Genomic DNA, 16,733 nt, shown 5'->3' with positions numbered 1-16,733 from the left:
ACGGGAACATCACAGGTCCTCACAAACACAGGATATGGAAGAAAATGACCTTTTTACCTTCACTAGCTGGGACACATCATTAATATTATTTTGGATCCTTATATAATATTGATTTATTTCTGTTTTCCCACACAAAGTAATAAAGTGCAGCATCGACTGTTCTACGAATGATTTAGGAACATTTTTACTTTTGCAGGATACACTGAGTGTGAATATCCCTGTTTAAGATAAAAGGATCAGTGATCGATCGCTCATGAGCCACAGATCAAATCTGTTTTTCATTTTTGGATTTAAATGCTGGAAATTAGAAATGACCCTCTCAGACTGATCTCGACAGATGTTAGTTCCCAAATAAGTCATCTGTTCTTTGACAGGAAAACCTTCTGTAAGGACACAAACCTCTCCGACAGGAACAGGACACATTTTCATGTTTAAAGTCAGACCTGATACTCCAGAGAAAGCATTAATGCAGTTTATCATCTTTGTTTTGAACTCATCTTTAATGAAGACAGCTGTATCACCTGCGAGCTAACAGCATTTCATTTTCTGATGGAAACTCTCCGAGTGGTTCCCACCAAAGTTTAACTGAGCTATTACATCATTCTCACTGTGGATCTGTGCTGTCAGAGCCTCCGCGTGACATCATCTGGTGGTCACCTTTCACTAAGCTAGGCTTGAAGAGACAGCAGTCTGATATTTAATTTAAGTTATCCTGAAACAGAGCTGTAATCATAAACAGAAGGTAAAACATTTATTTACAGGCATATTTATTATGACAGGTAAGTGAATACACAAATGTATATTTATGTAATTTTGTTTGTTTACTAAAACCGATTTCTGACTTGTTGGGCTCTGTTATGACGTCAGCATTAAAAGACGTTTGGATCATTTCGTCGTTCACGCTGCCTAATCACAACGCACCTCCCTTTACTTGGCAGGCCTGCCATTGGCCAGCCAAAGCTGGCTTGTTTTTAAAGGTCGGGCGCTGATTGGCCGACTGTGTAAGAAACAGTCGGTTTAAATCGGGGGCGGGAGCGTGTTCCGTTTGAATCCAACAGACAGTAGCTGTACTCTGGCCGACAAACCCCGACCGACAACCGGTGAGTCCGTACCGGGAAGAGTTTTTGTTTGTTTATAGTCTCCTCTGGGTAATAAACAGGCTAGCCGCAGAGCCAACGCTTAGCCGACCGGTGGAGCTAACAGCTAGCACCTTTAGCACGACGTCGTCACAGTGAAGGTGAGCCTCGTCTGTTAACGGGGTAAGGTCTGAGTAAAACACCCGAACGGTGGCCTGAGAGGCGGATACAGCTGGAGACGAGTCCTCGGAGCTGGATCCGGTGCCAGCGTTTAGCTGCTGTTAGCTTAGAGGGAGAAACACGGGAGGTGAGCCGCAGAGGAACCCGGGCCTTCTAACCTCACTTTGTCTGATTCAGCAGAACAGGACGGTAACGCTCATGGCCTCCCAGAACATGGACCCCGCAGCGGCTGCAGCTTCCAGCACCGCCGCTCTGAAAGGCAGCGACAGCGGCGGCAGCGCGGCCAGAGGCTCTGTGTCCAAACGGTGTGTGTTTGTGTGAGAGAGAGACTTTTCCTATTGTGTGTTTTCATATTGGGTGTTTGTGTCAGCTCTCAGTGCCAATTTCTGACTCTACCTGTCGGACAGGTGTTAGCAGGTACACTTCCTGTTCACGGTTGATTAAACTTTATTAGTACAGCTGTTGGTAAACAATGATGCGCTTGGTTTCCGTGTGCTGTGCCGCCATTCGATTACACCAGTGGCCCTGTCCCACTAGTACCGGCTCGGTTTTTAGGGGTTTTGTTTGTTTGTTTTTTAATAGTACGTGCTATCCTAAAATGTGACATCAACTGACTGGGTGCCACCCATTGGCTAGTCAGTAGCGTCGATCGATGGGGCCTGAAGGCGTGTCCTTCACGAAAATCAAAGCCGCCATATTTAAAACCCGGCAACTGGGGAAACCAACAACCCCAGAAACGGAAAACTACTAGAGTCGTGCTGAGTAGGTACTTGTGTGAAAGGGCTAAAAGTGACGCTGTTCAGCAGGTGATGGGTGGGGGCAGCTCCTACAGGTGTGGAGTGACAGGCAAACTTAGTATCACAGTTGCCTCAGTCTGAGTCATACAGATGGGCAAGTTTACCTGATCCTCTCTGCACAGCACCTGTCTGAGCTGCAGTTTCATGAAGGGCTGAGTTGAGTTCAGGAGGAAACACCAGAACAACAAAGGAGGCAGGCTCCTCCTTAATCTGAGCCAAAAGTGAAACACTGAACTGAGCATGTGCAGCAGATTCTGAGCTTCCTGTTTGTGTCTGCAGGCTGCAGCAGGAGCTGATGACGCTCATGGTGAGTCCAGTCTTCATCAGTGTTCTGTTCTAACCTGTAACACCTGAGGTCATGTGACACCCTCCATGTGTCCTGAAGTCATGTGACAGTCTCTCTCTCTGGTGCAGATGTCAGGTGATAAGGGGATCTCTGCGTTCCCAGAGTCAGATAATCTGTTTAAGTGGGTTGGAACCATCGATGGCGCTCAGGGGACGGTATGTACACACGGATCATTTGGGTTACTCTGCTCTCAGCAGAAAGTTAAATTCTGCTCTGTCTTACCTGTTCAGGTGTACGAGGGCCTCAGGTACCGCCTCTCTCTGGAGTTTCCTGCCGGTTACCCGTACCAGGCCCCACGCGTAAAGTTTGTCACACCATGTTTCCACCCCAACGTAGACGAGCACGGCTTCATCTGCCTCGACATCCTGAAGGACAAATGGTCAGCGCTCTACGACGTTCGCTCCATCCTGCTGTCCATCCAGAGCCTGCTGGGAGGTAAATGCGTCATCACCCCAGCACTGTCCAAGCTCTGCCCTCTGACCTCACTGTCACTCTGCTTCCTCCTCAGAGCCGAACAACGACAGTCCTCTTAATGGTGTGGCGGCCGAACTGTGGGACAACCAGGAAGGTGAGACCACGTAAACTCCCCGCTGTGCGCAAACACGTTAACAGCTGCGTGAAGCAGGACTGATGGTTGTTGGTTTTTTTTTTTTTTGTTTTTGTTTTTTCTTTCAGCTTTCAGAACTCATCTACGCTCGACCTTCCAAAATTGAAGCTCCGCCTCCTCATGTTCGTCTGTCTTCCGTGTTTGTATCATATTTTTATGTTTGTCAATAAAGTTCTTAATTCAACACAGTGTGTTATTGATCTGAGCAGCTGAAATATGCTGTCCTCCCCTGACACACCGCATGCAGGCTGGGCTTCTCTTTTCAAAATTAAGCTGGTTTTACTTTGAAAGACTAGGAGGAAAAGGAGGAGCCTTGGGTGGGGTCTTTTCTTCTTTTCTTTTTTTTTTTTTTTTCTTCTTTGCTGCTGCATCATGACATCAATACTCAAGTACACTTTATAGTTCACCTGAGTGCAAGTGAATTCATCCTTTGATTGGAAAGGCAGTACTTGATGACATCACAGCTCAGTCTCAGTGTGTTTTTGACACTGCCCTTAATTTCATTGAATAATATTGACAATGGAAATTAAACTGCGGGAATGTCTTAAAGACAAAGACCTGGACGGCCGCTCATTTTCTGCTTAATTCAGATCAAACTGAGATTATTGTACTCGGCCCTGAAAAGCTTAGAAATATGGTATCTAAGCAGACTCTTACTCTGGATGGCATTACCGTGGCCTCCAGTAACACTGTGAGGAACCTTGGAGTCATGTTTGACCAGGACATGTCCTTCAACGCACATATTAAACAAATATGTAAGACTGCTTTCTTCCATTTGTGCAACATCTCTAAAGTTAGAAATATCCTGTCTCAGAGTGACGCTGAAAAACTAGTTCATGCATTTATTACTTCCAGGCTGGACGACTGCCTTCAGTTTTCAGGCCCCTCTTCTGTGGAACCAGCTTCCAGTTTGGATTCAGGAGACAGACACTATCTCTACTTTCAAGATTAGGCTTCAAACTTTCCTTTTTGCTAAAGCATATAGTTAGGGCTGGACCAGGTGACCCTGAATCCTCCTGTAGTTATGCTGCAGGTGAATCCATGCATTGTGTATTTTATCTCAGTATGTACCTGTCTATCACCTCCTAAAGGATAGTTCAACCATCCAGTGGCATTTTTCTTCTGTGACATGTTAATAATTAATCACTGCAGATATTGATCTGCCAGCTTTATTTAGACTTATTTAATATTGATTGTTTAAACATCACAATGACAAATGAACCCAGGTTTTCTTCTGTTTCCTCTAAAACACGATTCTCCCATCTTAATGGAAACACTTAAATCTACATCTACCCGACGCAGCCCAGCCCACAGCATGCCGTCTTCTTGGAACCGGCAATGACCTCAACCTCCATCAGGTCCTCCAGGCTCTCCACCAGGTCATCTGGCTCACCGCGGGCTTCAGCCCACGCCGGCTGGGTCGCCTCCACCGACCAGAACGCCACGGGAACCTGCAGAGCAACGGTGAGACACTCAGAACAAAAAACAAAGCAGCGGCACAGAATTCAGCCGTTTATAAAGCAACCTAAAGAGCAGACAGGTGACTCTGCAACAGTTAAACCTCACAGTCCAACAGGAAGTGTTCCATATGCTTCCCCTCACCCTCTGTTGCATCTCGCTCATCATAGTTTCCAGTCCTGTGATGTGATTGGTCAGATCTGGGCTTGGTTCCACCTCCGAGGTGAGCCATGGCAACTGGACTGAGGCCACCCGAGCTGCCACGCCCACCACGCCATCAACACATCCTATAAATTCAGAAGGACAGGTGAGAAACAGATGGTCAGGTGGATGAGAAAAACACTTCCTCAGGTAAGTTCAGCTTCTTGGTGACTGAGGTCCTGGAATTTATGAAGGCAAGGCAAGTTTATTTGTATAGCACAATTCAACAACAAGGTGATTCAAAGTGCTTTACAGAGACATTAGAAACAAAAACAAATAAAAAGCATGATTTAAAATTGATTAAAACAAACAAACAAACAAACTAATTAACAAACAAACAAAACAGTATATAAAATCAAAACAGATAAAATCAGATAAAATCAGTAGTTAAATGTAAGTTTTGAAATTTAAGCTTAAAAGTGTGGATTTTGGTGCTTTATTCAAATGCAGCTGAGAACAGGTGAGTCTTCAACCTGGATTTAAATAAACTGAGTGTTTCAGCTGATCTGAGGCTTTCTGGGAGTTTGTTCCAGATATAAGGAGCATAAAAGCTGAATGCAGCTTCTCCGTGTCTGGTTCTGACTCTGGGAACTGATAAAAGACCGGATCCAGATGACCTGAGGGATCTGGATGGTTCATACTGGGTCAGGAGGTCACTGATGTATTTTGGTCCTAAACCATTCAGAGCTTTATAGACCAGCATCAGAACTTTAAAGTCTATCCTCTGACGGACAGGCAGCCAGTGTAAAGACCTCAGAGCTGGACTGATGTGGTCCACTTTTTTGGTCTTAGTGAGGACTCGAGCAGCAGAGTTCTGAATGAGCTGTAGTTGTCTGACTGATTTTTTAGGTAGACCTGTAAAGATGCTGTTACAGTAATCAAGCCTACTAAAGATGAATGCATGGACTAGTTTTTCCAGGTCTTGTTGAGACATCAGATCTTTGATCCTTGATATATTCTTGAGGTGATAGTAAGCTGACTTTGTTATTGTCTTAGTGTGTTTTTCTAAGTTTAGGTCTGCATCCATCACTACACCCAAATTTCTCACCTGGTTTGTGGTTTTTAGATGTATAGATTGAAGTTCTCTGGTGACCTGTAATCGTTTTTCTTTGGCGCCAAAGACTATTACCTCAGTTTTGTTTTTGTTTAGTTGGAGAAAATTGTGGCACAACCAGTCATTGATTTCCTCAATGCATTTACCAAGAGCCTGCACAGGGCCTCAGTCTCCTGGTGACATTGTGATATATATTTGTGTGTCATCTGCATAGCTGTGGTAGTTTATTTTGTTGTTGTTTATAATCTGTGCCAGTGGGAGCATGTAGATGTTAAACAGAGGGGGTCCCAAGATGGAACCTTGGGGAACTCCACATGTGATACTTGTCTGCTCAGATGTGAAGTTACCTATTGATACAAAGTATTTCCTGTTTTCTACGTATGTTTTGAACCAGTTTAGTACAGTTCCTGAAAGACCTGTCCAGTTCTCCAGTCGTTTGAGTAATATGTTGTGGTCAACTGTATCAAATGCTGCACTGAGATCCAGTAAAACTAAGACTGACATTTTTCCACTGTCTGTATTCAGACATATGTCATTAAACACTTTGGTCAGAGCGGTTTCAGTGCTGTGGTTCTGTCTAAAACCTGACTGGAAGGCATCGTAGCAATTATTCTGTTTTAAGAAGTAACTGAGCTGTTGGGAAACTGCTTTTTCAATGATCTTACTTAAAAACGGGAGATTTGAGATCGGCCTGTAGTTTTTCATTTGTGTCTTGTCAAGATTGTCCTTTTTCAGTATAGGTTTGATTACAGCAGTTTTTAGTGGTTCTGGAAACACGCCTGATATTAATTAAAAATGTTTTCCCAGCTAAAGATCTAACGTTTAATAAAGCCAGCTTAAGTGTTTTAGAGGCATTACTTGTCCCCTCGTGTTTGGGAGCAGTCTGTGGCACACAAGGTATGTTTACTATGTTCAAAGATCTTTTAGAGTGCAGCTCTCTGTGTTTTGACCAGGCCACATGTCTCCTGTCACCTAAAAGTACAGAGATTTTAAAACCTTCTAGTAAACAGGGTCCCAGCTTCTCCTGGGAAAAGTCACCACTGCCATAATCCTCACAGCCCGGACCCTCCACACATCACACATCAGACTGCGGAGACAGGGCATGAAGGTGGTAAGGAGGAACTAAGGGGGGTGAGGCTGAGCAATGTGACTTCGATTGCTCTGTTGAGGGTGGGGCTCGATGGCGAACCTTTGGCAGCTCTGGTGGGGGGTTTATGGGGGACAAAAGGGGATTGGGCCGGGGGGTAGATCTGAGCCCAGCATTGACCCGCTCCATCATCTCCTCAGTGAATTTCAGGTGTGGGGAGGAGGGAGAAAGGGAGGGGGAGGAGGGTGATGGCCTGTCAGGGGTTTGGGGGACTGGGGAAGGTCGTGGTCCCTGGTCCTGGTCGTTGGTGTTGTTGAGAGAGTTGGAGGCAAATAGGGACCCCTCTTCTTGCCTCAGATGTCTCTCCTTTCTGAGGCTCTTCCCGGGTGGGGGCAAATGGAGCTCCTCCTCAAGGTTTCTGCTGGGCTTTGTCTGTTCTTGGAGTTCTGTTTGTTCCTCTTTATGAGATAACTCCTCGTTTATCTCAGCCTTGGCACCAAGCACGGATGGATGACGTATGGAATAAAACAAGTTGGAGGTGAACAGTTTCACCCCTGACTTGTTAAAATTAAATCCATTTGCTTTGAACAGATGCCTGCGTTCCCAAAAAATATTAAAGTTGTCGATAAAATGCACTGAGTGGTCAGCACATGCTGATATAAGCCATTTATTCAGTGTAAACAACCTGCTGAATCTCTCGTCTCCTCCTCTGACCGGCGGTACAGGTCCACTGATGAATACAGCTGCATTCAGAGAGTTTACAGTGTTTAATAATCCAGTAAAGTCCCGTTTCAGAACCTCCGACTGTTGTTTGGACACATCGTTTGACCCTGTATGCAGAACAATGTTTGTCACAGTCGAATATTCATCTGCAATTTGAAGAATTCTCTCCTTCAGGTTGTTGACCATATCGTTAGGAAAGCAGAGGACTTTAGTGTTCTTACCGCACATCATTTGTACATCCTTTACGGCAGAGTCACCCACAATCAGAGTTTCAGGCCTAGCCTTTAGCTTTCCCTGTGGCCTTTCACTTTTCAACAGATTTTCAGACCTTATTTTGCTGCTTTTAGATGGATGGTTGTCCGATATAGATCCAGGGTCCTTTGATAGTGGAGCAAATCTGTTCTGCAGTTTCACATTCAGTTGTTTTGGAGGTTTGTTGTTAACCTTCCTATTCACGGTTGTCCAGTCCTGTTTCCTCTCGTATACAGGGGTAGAAGAGCTTCTCTGTCTCGTAGGAAGTGAAGGCCAGTCGGTTTCAGAGATTTCAGCTCGCTGTGCCCTGCCCGTGATACGTCCTCCCCCTTCCAGGAGACATGATTTATGTCTTGGTTTTGCACCAAGACAGTCCAAGGGGGGATTATCACTTGAGGATTTATAATAATGCACAGAGTCTACTTTCTTGGTCATGTTATCTGTGCTCCTTAGCTATGTGCTAGCTTGCTCATCGCCATTGTTTTGAATCAAAGGCAAGGTTGTTTCATTTCCACACAGTCCATTTACCTCCACGTTTACTTCTAAGCGATGAATTTTTGTCTCCAGTACTGCAATCTTCTGCAGGAGGCTGTGGTAGTCATCTGTGGAGAGGGAAGGCATCTTGTTGCTAGTTAGCCTAGCGGTTAGCACCTTTCCAGGCTATTGAGGCTGTTCGGTGCCCAGACGCTGTAATCAGGCTTCAGCTGTGTCTAGGCCACAGACACACGGAGCGCTGAGGATAAGGTCACTATAAAAATGTTGCTGTTTCTGTTAAGAACACTTTAGTCCTAATGATCTATAAGTGTCCAGAAGCTATCGCAGGTAAGCTCATACGGAAAAAAGGGAAAAAATCAGCATAAAAATCAATAAAAGAAGCAAAGCATTTAAGAGCAAAGAGATGAAGCGTCCACACTCACAAAAGGGGAGGAGCAACATAAAGTAGATCAGTAAGAGGTCGATAACGGGTCAGTAACGGATCGATAAGAGCACAATCTGATGTCCCCGTGCTCGTGTTGTTCCTGGACAATCAAAACTAATGCTTGTCATGGTTCAACACTGCCAGTCACTGTGCGTCGGCTTATAACACAAAATCTCCCTCTCTGTCTTTCACTCACACACCACCATCAACTTTGCTAAATTGCTAATGAAAAACATTGATCAGGCAGCTGTGATTGAGCAGCGATCTCCATCCAACTCTTTTCATGGTTGGTGTGGTCGCGATAGATCGAAAAGGCTCAGATGAGCCAAAGTTCTACAAGTTGTGCCTCCATCGCTTGTGTCCAGATCACACACTGCACTGTTGCTCCGCGCGTGCGCAGAGGCTGCAGTGACGCCCTCACGAGGGGCGACAGGATTTCAAACAGGTTTGATTTTCTTGCAACCATATGATTGATGATTGTGTGTTAATCGCTTCTCGTTACCTTATGTATACTACACGACGCACGATTAAGGCGACACTCTGGCCAAAATGGGACAAAAATCGCAGTGTATGCCCAGCATTAGGTAAGCTTTCGGTTATAGCAGAAAAATAACCTCTGTGACACGCGTTAGCCTATAAAAAAAAACCTGAGGTCTCCATGGTAACGTTCCTACATTGGACAAGAAAGCGCAGGTTACACATACACTACAAGCTAGAGCTGGGCGATATAAGATTTTTTCATATCACGATATGTTTTTTTCATTTCAGGCGATAACGATATCTATCACGATATAAGCCAAATAACTATATTTGTAAGATTTAAATGTGCCGTTGCTCACAAGTAAAATGTGAAATAATCAGCAGCTTGTTTTTATTTAAATATTTATTTCCCATAATAAGTTCAACAGGGTAGATGTACTTAAGGAACATGAGACTTTTTCAGGTAAATAAAGGCAAATATTACAAACTACACAAAAGGCAGCCGCTAAAGCGTTTAAGTTTCAAAATAGAACAAACGAAACAGACTAAATTGTCAATTCCACTTAGAAACAAAATATTAATTCTAAAAATAAATCTTAGTTTGTTTTACAGAAGAACAGACAAAACTGACTAACTTTTGTCAATATCAAATAAACTGAGAACTAAAAGGAAATTCTCAATCTCTCCTTGTTGTATAGCTGAGCTTTTCAAACAGTTTTAACAGTTACTTTAGTCTGACAAAAGCCGAATGAAGAATTAGCGCTTCCAGTCAGAGACTGAGGCTACGTCCACACGTACACGGGTATTTTTGAAAACGGAGATTTTCCGTTTTCGTTTTAAAAAATAATCCCGTCCACACATAAAGGCAGAAATGAAGGAAAACGCTGCTATGAACATGCCAAAGCAGCAGGTGGCGCTAGATTCCTAACCGTGCAGAAATGTTGGCCAATCAGAAGTCTAGAAGCCTCGGTGGGAAAAAGTAAACAAAGCTGGGGCATAGAAGCAGAACCGAGTCGTATGTGTGGAGGGACAGTAACTGTGTGTATATGTAAGCATTTAAACACTGCAGAGTAGAATTAACAGTATTGTAGAAATTCATTTCACCGAAACAATAACGTGGCGCACAGTGTGACGTCAAAAAATGCGCACACCTTTGATGCTGCGTTTTCTCAGTTTTTCTAGTCCACACATAAATGCAAAAACTGAGTTTTTAAAAATCTTCGCTTTCAGTGACCAAAAACGCCGTTTACGTTTGGACGAAAGGTGCAAACACATAGAAAAATCTGCGTTTTCAAAAATACCCGGGTACGTGTGGACGTAGCGCATGCACCAGTTTATTGTATTTCCAGACTTGCTTTCGGCACATTTACAGTGCAGCTACTCTGTTTTTTGTCAGACTTGAAATAGCCGAAATACCTTCACACTACGGAGCTTCTATGGCTCTTCCGTTCGACAATCTCTCCGGCATTGGAACCATCATCTGTTTTCTCTTCGGTCACGCTCGGTTGATTTTTCTAGTCGGCACACTCATTTCCTCCATTACCCGGGCAGTACAGTGGCTGGCTGCTTCCCAAACAAATACACATGTGCGGCTTGGCACTTGTGCTGTACGTAACAAGTCACGCGACGTGACGCTGCGGCTGTGATTGGTTCAGCTCTGCGCTACGTAATTTGGATTGGCTGTTCTTTTTTTTTTTTTTTAAGAGGACAAGAGCGGCGAGGTCTATCGCGATAGTTGAATTTTTCTATCGAGAAAAAGTTATATCGCGATACATATCGTTATCGTTCTATCGCCCAGCTCTACTACAAGCTAAAAGTTTCTCCAGTTTTTCATTAAAAATGTTTGATGTCTCATTGCACTCTGAAGTGAAAGCGCAGCACAAATAAGCAATTGGAGTAAAAAGTAAATGAATAAATAATGGAATCAGTTTATAGACCAAAGTGTATTGTAAACTTTGACTCGTCAGTAGCCTCCTTTGGCAATGGAATACAATAGAAATCAAATATTCTCCCATATCTGTAGCAGAAGTTCCCATAAATGTGGACGTTGTAGGCTGCTTTGCTTTCGCTCTTCTGTCCAGTTCAAACCAGCTCGATGGGGTTTAAGTCTGCAGACTGTGCTGCACACTCCATGTTTCCAAGCTCACCATCTTGTTCTTTGTTCCTGAGGTAGTTCTGGCACTTTTGCTATGGGTCATTATCTTGCTGTAGGATGAACCCCTGACCAACTAGGTGCATGCCAGAGGGTCCTGCATGGTGCTGCACAATGCTGTGGCAGCTGTTCTGGTTCAGGGAGCCTCTCACTCTGTACGAGTCACCGACTCTGGATCAGCAAACAGCCCCAGACCATCACACGTCCTCCTCCATGTGTGACAGTTGATGCCACACACTGTGGACCCATCCTTTACCTACTCGGCAGCGTACAAAGATCCTGCGTGATGACTCATCAGTCCATAAAACCTTCTTCCAGTCTGCAGTATTACAATGGCGGTGTTTCATGGCACAGCCAAACCTCTGTCTTGTTCTGACATCTTAGTGATGTCCTGTCAAACCTGCAGCTCGAAGTCTTCTCTTCATTGTCATCTCTGCGATATACAGTACATAGAGAGACGAGACAACGAGGCTCCAGTTCCATTCAGTGCAAAAGAAAAACAATAAATATAGGAAGAGTAAGAAATAAATATACAGTTTGAGACTGAGGTGAGGGAAAACTGAGACTTGCTCACTACGACCACTATTACTCTGTGCTTGAAGCTGTTGTCCTGTGAGCCGCCTATCAAGCTGTTAACTCTCAGAAACTTCTGGTTCAGTTGTGTTTTTGGGTCTGCAGACCTCTTCCTGTCACAGTTTGGAAAGACAAACATTTATAAGTGTTATGATGCTCCGTCTCTCTTCCATTGTTAATCACCTTTTTCTCCCCGTTTTTGTACCAACACACTACTGTTCAGCTGATGGTCACGAGGGTACATCAGTGTGTTCCAACACTGCTTTTATGCAGAGGGGGAAGTAATCCAGGAAAGTGGGAACACCTGTAGGAATTAGTAGCACCAGCTTTCAAGGCTTGACCAGCCTCCATTGCTGCAGAACAGCTTTAAAATTTTAACACGTTGTGTGTTTCCTTGAAAAAGGCCTTTATGTATAATTCTGAAATGTGCATTATTTTTTCAGTTTTAGCTAACCTTACCTTTAACCTCTGGCAGTTCACCGCTTACCTTTGTACCTTTTCAAGCTATTCATTGGACTGAACAACTTGAATTGCAATAAAAACTTGTTCTTAAACCTACTCGAGTACTCCTCGATTTAGACATTCAAGCAAAAACACTTGCAGGTGATTTACCGGTTCACGACTCGGCCACAACAGACATCTTTTACACAAAGTTAGCCAATCTCACATCAGAACTAAAATCAGCTGACCTGTGTTGACCAGCGAGCGCCTGTTGCTGTGCTCAGTCAGGGGGAACTGCCCAATTAGGTCACAGGCCTTACGCAGGTCATACAGGAAGTGCTCCAATGCTGACAGGAAGAGAACCCACAGACGCTCCAAAACCTGCCTGTCCTGCACACCTGAGGGGGCAAAGTCAGAGTTTGAAAGCGAGCGCAGCAGCCGGCAGGACAGCCCTGAAGACACATAAGGGAGATGGAGCAATGAGAGTCAGGTGAACACGTGAGACAGCGAGAAACACACAGGTGAGAAGGACAGGTGAACCACAGACAGGTGTTACCACTGCAGATCCGGTGAGCCACAGCTCTCGTCTCATCCAACTCATCTCGCAGGAAGCTGCCGTCGGCTGAGCTACCGACCAACGCAACCAGCTGCTGGAAACATGAAGTGACCTGACTGAGTGCATCCTGAGCGCGCTCACATTCATGCTGTCGCCGCCGTGCCGCCAGCTCGTCCACTGAACGACGCCAACGACTCATTATGTCGACCGCCTGGAGGGAGGAGAGAGGTAGGACAGGTGCTGTTCAAACATCTAAAACTTAATATCTAAATCTGGGTGATGCTTAGACAAGTAAATGTAAAATCACCTGTATGACCCACCTGTGGATGTGCCTTTATAGAACACCTGTATGAAAGAAGTTGTACCTGCTGCAGCTTCTTCCTCTGTGGTGGAGAGCAGCTCTTGCCAGGTTTCTATAAACACTCTTGCTCTTCTCTCTGAGGATAGCGTGTTTTTAATTAACACGCAGCGACAAGCTGATGCCCAAATGCTCCTGGGACTCCACCCACAGGTCCCAAAGGTGTCACTCATGTGACAACCTTTCACCTGAGAGGAACTCGCAGCAGGAAATGATTCAAACACTTCATGTCACTTATGTTTATTTATTTCATCACAAAACTAAACAGTTGATTCTCCAAAGGCTCCGCCCACTACACGGACAGGAAGTGACACTCATCATCATCACAGGGTTCATGAATCATTTTACAGACAGGACATCGGGACTGTTAGCATAGCTTAGAATAAGCACAGCTTCAAAGCTAAATACACATGCTAAGCTAGGCTAGCACTTTCCCTCTGTGATTAGTGTAAGTGTTAAGCTAGGCTAACAGCCTGTCAGGTCATGTGACTGTGGGATAAACAGGTGATACAGGTACAGGTGTGTTCTGTAATCAGCAGGTAAAACAGTTTTATGATCATGCCCAGGACAGTAACATGTCTCTGATTAGTCAGCAGATGTCTTCTGACTGGAGAGGACTGTCTCCACTTCCTATATGTGATGATGTCATCACGTAGTTCAACACTGATTGGCCGTATTTCCACCAAGGGGATGTGTGAGGGGGACTTGCTGGTATTCACAAAGGGCAGGGTCAGAGTGATGTCAGAGTGTGATGGCTCAGTCTACAGGCTTTTCTATGGCTACATTTTGTTGTCACGGTAGCGAGTGCGTGCGGGCAGCAAGCGCCTCCATTAGCTCGTGGCAGAGACACTGACAGAAGCCGTAAAGGACGAGCAGCAGCAGCGTGGACGGGACGAGACTGACGAGGACCACGCCCAGCCATAGCTGACCAATCATCAGCAGGTAGATCCCCAATGGCAGCGAGCTAAAGTACACCTGCACACACAGGGGGAGTAGCCGCACACACCAGTTACACTGGTTCTGATTTAGATAGTTATGTTCAAACTGGTTAAACTGGTACTTACCAGGCAGAGTGCCCCCAGCAGGCAGCGTGGGAAGCTGCGGGATGTCCAGGCACGGCATTTCTGACCTGGGAGGTTGCAGGGCAGCGAGTCCAGACTGGGAGCATGGTACAGACCCACTACATTGAGCATGCTCAGTGAATCTGAGGATGGCGACTCCTCTGGGAGCTCCATGATGGTGATGACGAGACAGTCCGAGGAGCGGTGGGATGCTTCCTCGCCGCTGCCTGCAGCTCCGCCCCCTGGGAACAGACGCAGAGCTTTACCAAGAGAAATTCCAGACACTGTTATTTTCCTTTTTAAGGAAGGCTGGAGAGCAAAGTACTGTTTTTACCCTCCAGGTGGGCGTGTCTCCCGAGCGCTGACATCATGTGAAAACTATGGATACACCAACCAGTAATCAATATCTAAGGTGTCCAATAAAGGATACCGCTGACCAATGACGGCGAAGAATACCGCTCAATCACCTCAAACAGGTCACTTTATCGCGGAGATTCCTGATTGGATAAATCTACCGGCCGGCTGTGATTGGCTGACTATCTCATTCTAACTCTCAGGTTTTTACCTGTCAGACTGCTGGGACTTAGCACTACCTCCCCACCGCTGCCACTTCCTGCTCCACCTCCTCGCCGAGCACGATCCTGACACGACAGGACCGCCAGGATGTGCCGGTCGTCCTCCATCAGCCACACCTGAGGAAGAGGGGGAGGAGACAGTGTGAGTTCAGGTTGTCAGACTCTGACCGTCGAAGAGGAGGAAATGAGGCCACACCTCTTCGTCGGGGACATACGTCTCGTGGCGGCAGAATGGGCAGCTGATTATGGACGGCGAAGACTCTCCTGGAATCACATGATACAACAGGTGATGTGAGCAGGTAACGGTCATGCTGGCATCTGCGTGATCCAGCAGCTGACTGTGCTGTGTGTCTACCTGCCAGGTGAACTCACCCATGTCGACCATCTTCTTCAGACACTTGGCGCAGACTCGGTGCAGACAGCCCAGCAGTTTGGGCTTCCGGCTGCGCGTGTCGTAGCGATTATAGCAGATTTTACACTCGAGTTCCTCCAGCGTGTACACCAGAGACTGAGCCCAGGTCTGCACCTGAATGCAGCACAGCAACAGGTAAGTCTCCCCGAACACATCGCGGTCTCTGTTCGATCTCTCCAAACTTTATTCGAAATGTTTTCACTAAATAAATCTTTTCTCTCTCTCTGCGACACCGCAGGGATGCATGATGGGTAGACTCACCTTTCCCTCCATTTCCTGTCCTGGCTCCACCTCCTTCAACAGGCTCATCTCGCTGACTGTTGTCTTCACCTGACGTGAGGGGGAGGTGGGTGCTGGGTGGGGCTTAACTGAGGCTGTTACCTGACTGAGACAAACAATGAAAGAGATTACTAAACAAGTCGAGTACTGTAACTATGACCGAGCTACAGTTCTGCGTTCCTCATCTGCAGGTAGAAACACACCTGAGTCCAGGTCATCTGATCAGCGAGACAGTCTGAAAGGACGTCCATCCGTCCAGTCAGAAGCAGACGTCCTCCTGGAGAGAAACAACCGTTTACTTTTAAAATAAGAGCACGAGGACTGTCACTCTCATTGATCAGTTATTGATTAGTTATTTACCGATCAAAGTGAAAAAATAAAGTATGAACAGAATAAAAGCTGGACCGGAGCTTCTGTTGTTTCTATCTGTGCTGAACGCTGCTCAGGTGTGTTTGTTTGTACCAATAACAAAGCAGTATTCACAGCAGGTGAAGTGTTCTGCTCAAGCTCCGCCTCCTCACAGACAGGTAAGTTTTGTTTATTTATTTATTTATTTTATCCTTCCCTCACCTGGATGGCCAGATGATGTCACCACCTGATGATTCCTGTCCTGCCTGACTGAGATTAACCATGTGACTCACCTATAGTTTAAGCTGAGGTTTATTGATTCTCTTTGATCTTCTGATGGATCGATGTTTAAGGATGAGCTCTGCAAACACACTTACTACAGGTACATGCTACCTGTTACCATGACTACAGGTAGGCACCAGCTGCAGCTTTAAAAATCAGTCATCAGGATCTGTAATAGTTTTCAAACATCTGCCCGAACAACTGTGCTCACTGATTTCTGATCAGATTATTGATTATCAGACGCCCCCCCACTCGCATGTTGCTCACCTGCTGTTGGCAGTTGCTGTAGTGGTAGGCTGCGTTGCTGTGAGTGAAATCGTAGCTCTGTCACTGGTTGCTCTTCATGAAGTTGCTGTCTGTCTCCCAAGCTGAAGCAACGTGTTGATGCTCACATGTCAACTGGATAAACTCCAGGTTGCCGGAGTTGCTGCTGCTGCAGATGTTGTAGGTTTTAGTTGCTGCAGTCCCTGCTGAAGACAGAAGGTTTAAGCAACATGTTGGCGTAGGATCAGTTGC

General features: G+C 45.6%; 3 protein-coding genes and 1 long non-coding RNA gene across 7 annotated transcripts; 2 read left to right on the top strand and 2 right to left on the bottom strand.

The window, feature by feature from the left end:
- The first annotated feature begins 974 nt into the window (after positions 1-974).
- LOC309707466 (ubiquitin-conjugating enzyme E2 C-like) lies at positions 975-3,190 on the top strand. 4 transcript variants are annotated; one of them, XM_082534822.1, is made up of 7 exons: positions 975-1,100; positions 1,434-1,561; positions 2,333-2,360; positions 2,468-2,554; positions 2,630-2,834; positions 2,908-2,967; positions 3,075-3,190. In XM_082534822.1, exons 2-7 carry the CDS (start codon positions 1,455-1,457, stop codon positions 3,110-3,112), a joined length of 525 nt encoding a protein of 174 aa, XP_082390948.1. In that variant the 5' UTR covers positions 975-1,100; positions 1,434-1,454; the 3' UTR covers positions 3,113-3,190. The 4 variants fall into 4 exon arrangements, with proteins under 4 accessions (XP_082390948.1, XP_082390947.1, XP_082390946.1 ...); XM_082534821.1 differs by having other exon boundaries at positions 975-1,237; XM_082534820.1 differs by having other exon boundaries at positions 977-1,237; positions 1,437-1,561.
- A 969-nt stretch (positions 3,191-4,159) lies between these two features.
- Positions 4,160-13,210, bottom strand: LOC309707464 (regulator of G-protein signaling 9-binding protein). The gene is made up of 4 exons (XM_082534817.1): positions 12,903-13,210; positions 12,595-12,798; positions 4,609-4,751; positions 4,160-4,457 (listed from the first exon to the last, which is right to left on the bottom strand). Exons 1-4 carry the CDS (start codon positions 13,099-13,101, stop codon positions 4,296-4,298), a joined length of 708 nt encoding a protein of 235 aa, XP_082390943.1. The 5' UTR covers positions 13,102-13,210; the 3' UTR covers positions 4,160-4,295.
- A 293-nt stretch (positions 13,211-13,503) lies between these two features.
- Positions 13,504-15,653, bottom strand: LOC309707462 (E3 ubiquitin-protein ligase RNF182). Its single transcript, XM_082534815.1, has 6 exons — positions 15,570-15,653; positions 15,269-15,422; positions 15,093-15,160; positions 14,887-15,013; positions 14,325-14,563; positions 13,504-14,235 (listed from the first exon to the last, which is right to left on the bottom strand). The coding sequence occupies exons 1-6, from the start codon at positions 15,615-15,617 to the stop codon at positions 14,053-14,055; spliced, it is 819 nt and encodes a 272-aa protein (XP_082390941.1). The 5' UTR covers positions 15,618-15,653; the 3' UTR covers positions 13,504-14,052.
- On the top strand, positions 15,353-16,458 carry LOC309707467. The gene is made up of 3 exons (XR_014276985.1): positions 15,353-15,443; positions 15,547-15,654; positions 15,779-16,458. It is a non-coding gene; the product is annotated as an uncharacterized lncRNA (long non-coding RNA).
- The last annotated feature ends 275 nt before the right edge of the window (positions 16,459-16,733 follow it).

This window comes from Aulonocara stuartgranti (genome assembly GCF_965226115.1).
Source record: "Aulonocara stuartgranti genome assembly, chromosome: 5".
NCBI lineage: Eukaryota > Metazoa > Chordata > Actinopteri > Cichliformes > Cichlidae > Aulonocara > Aulonocara stuartgranti.
The sequence above is the reverse complement of the archived record's forward strand: the minus strand, read 5'-3'. Positions and strand labels throughout refer to the sequence as shown.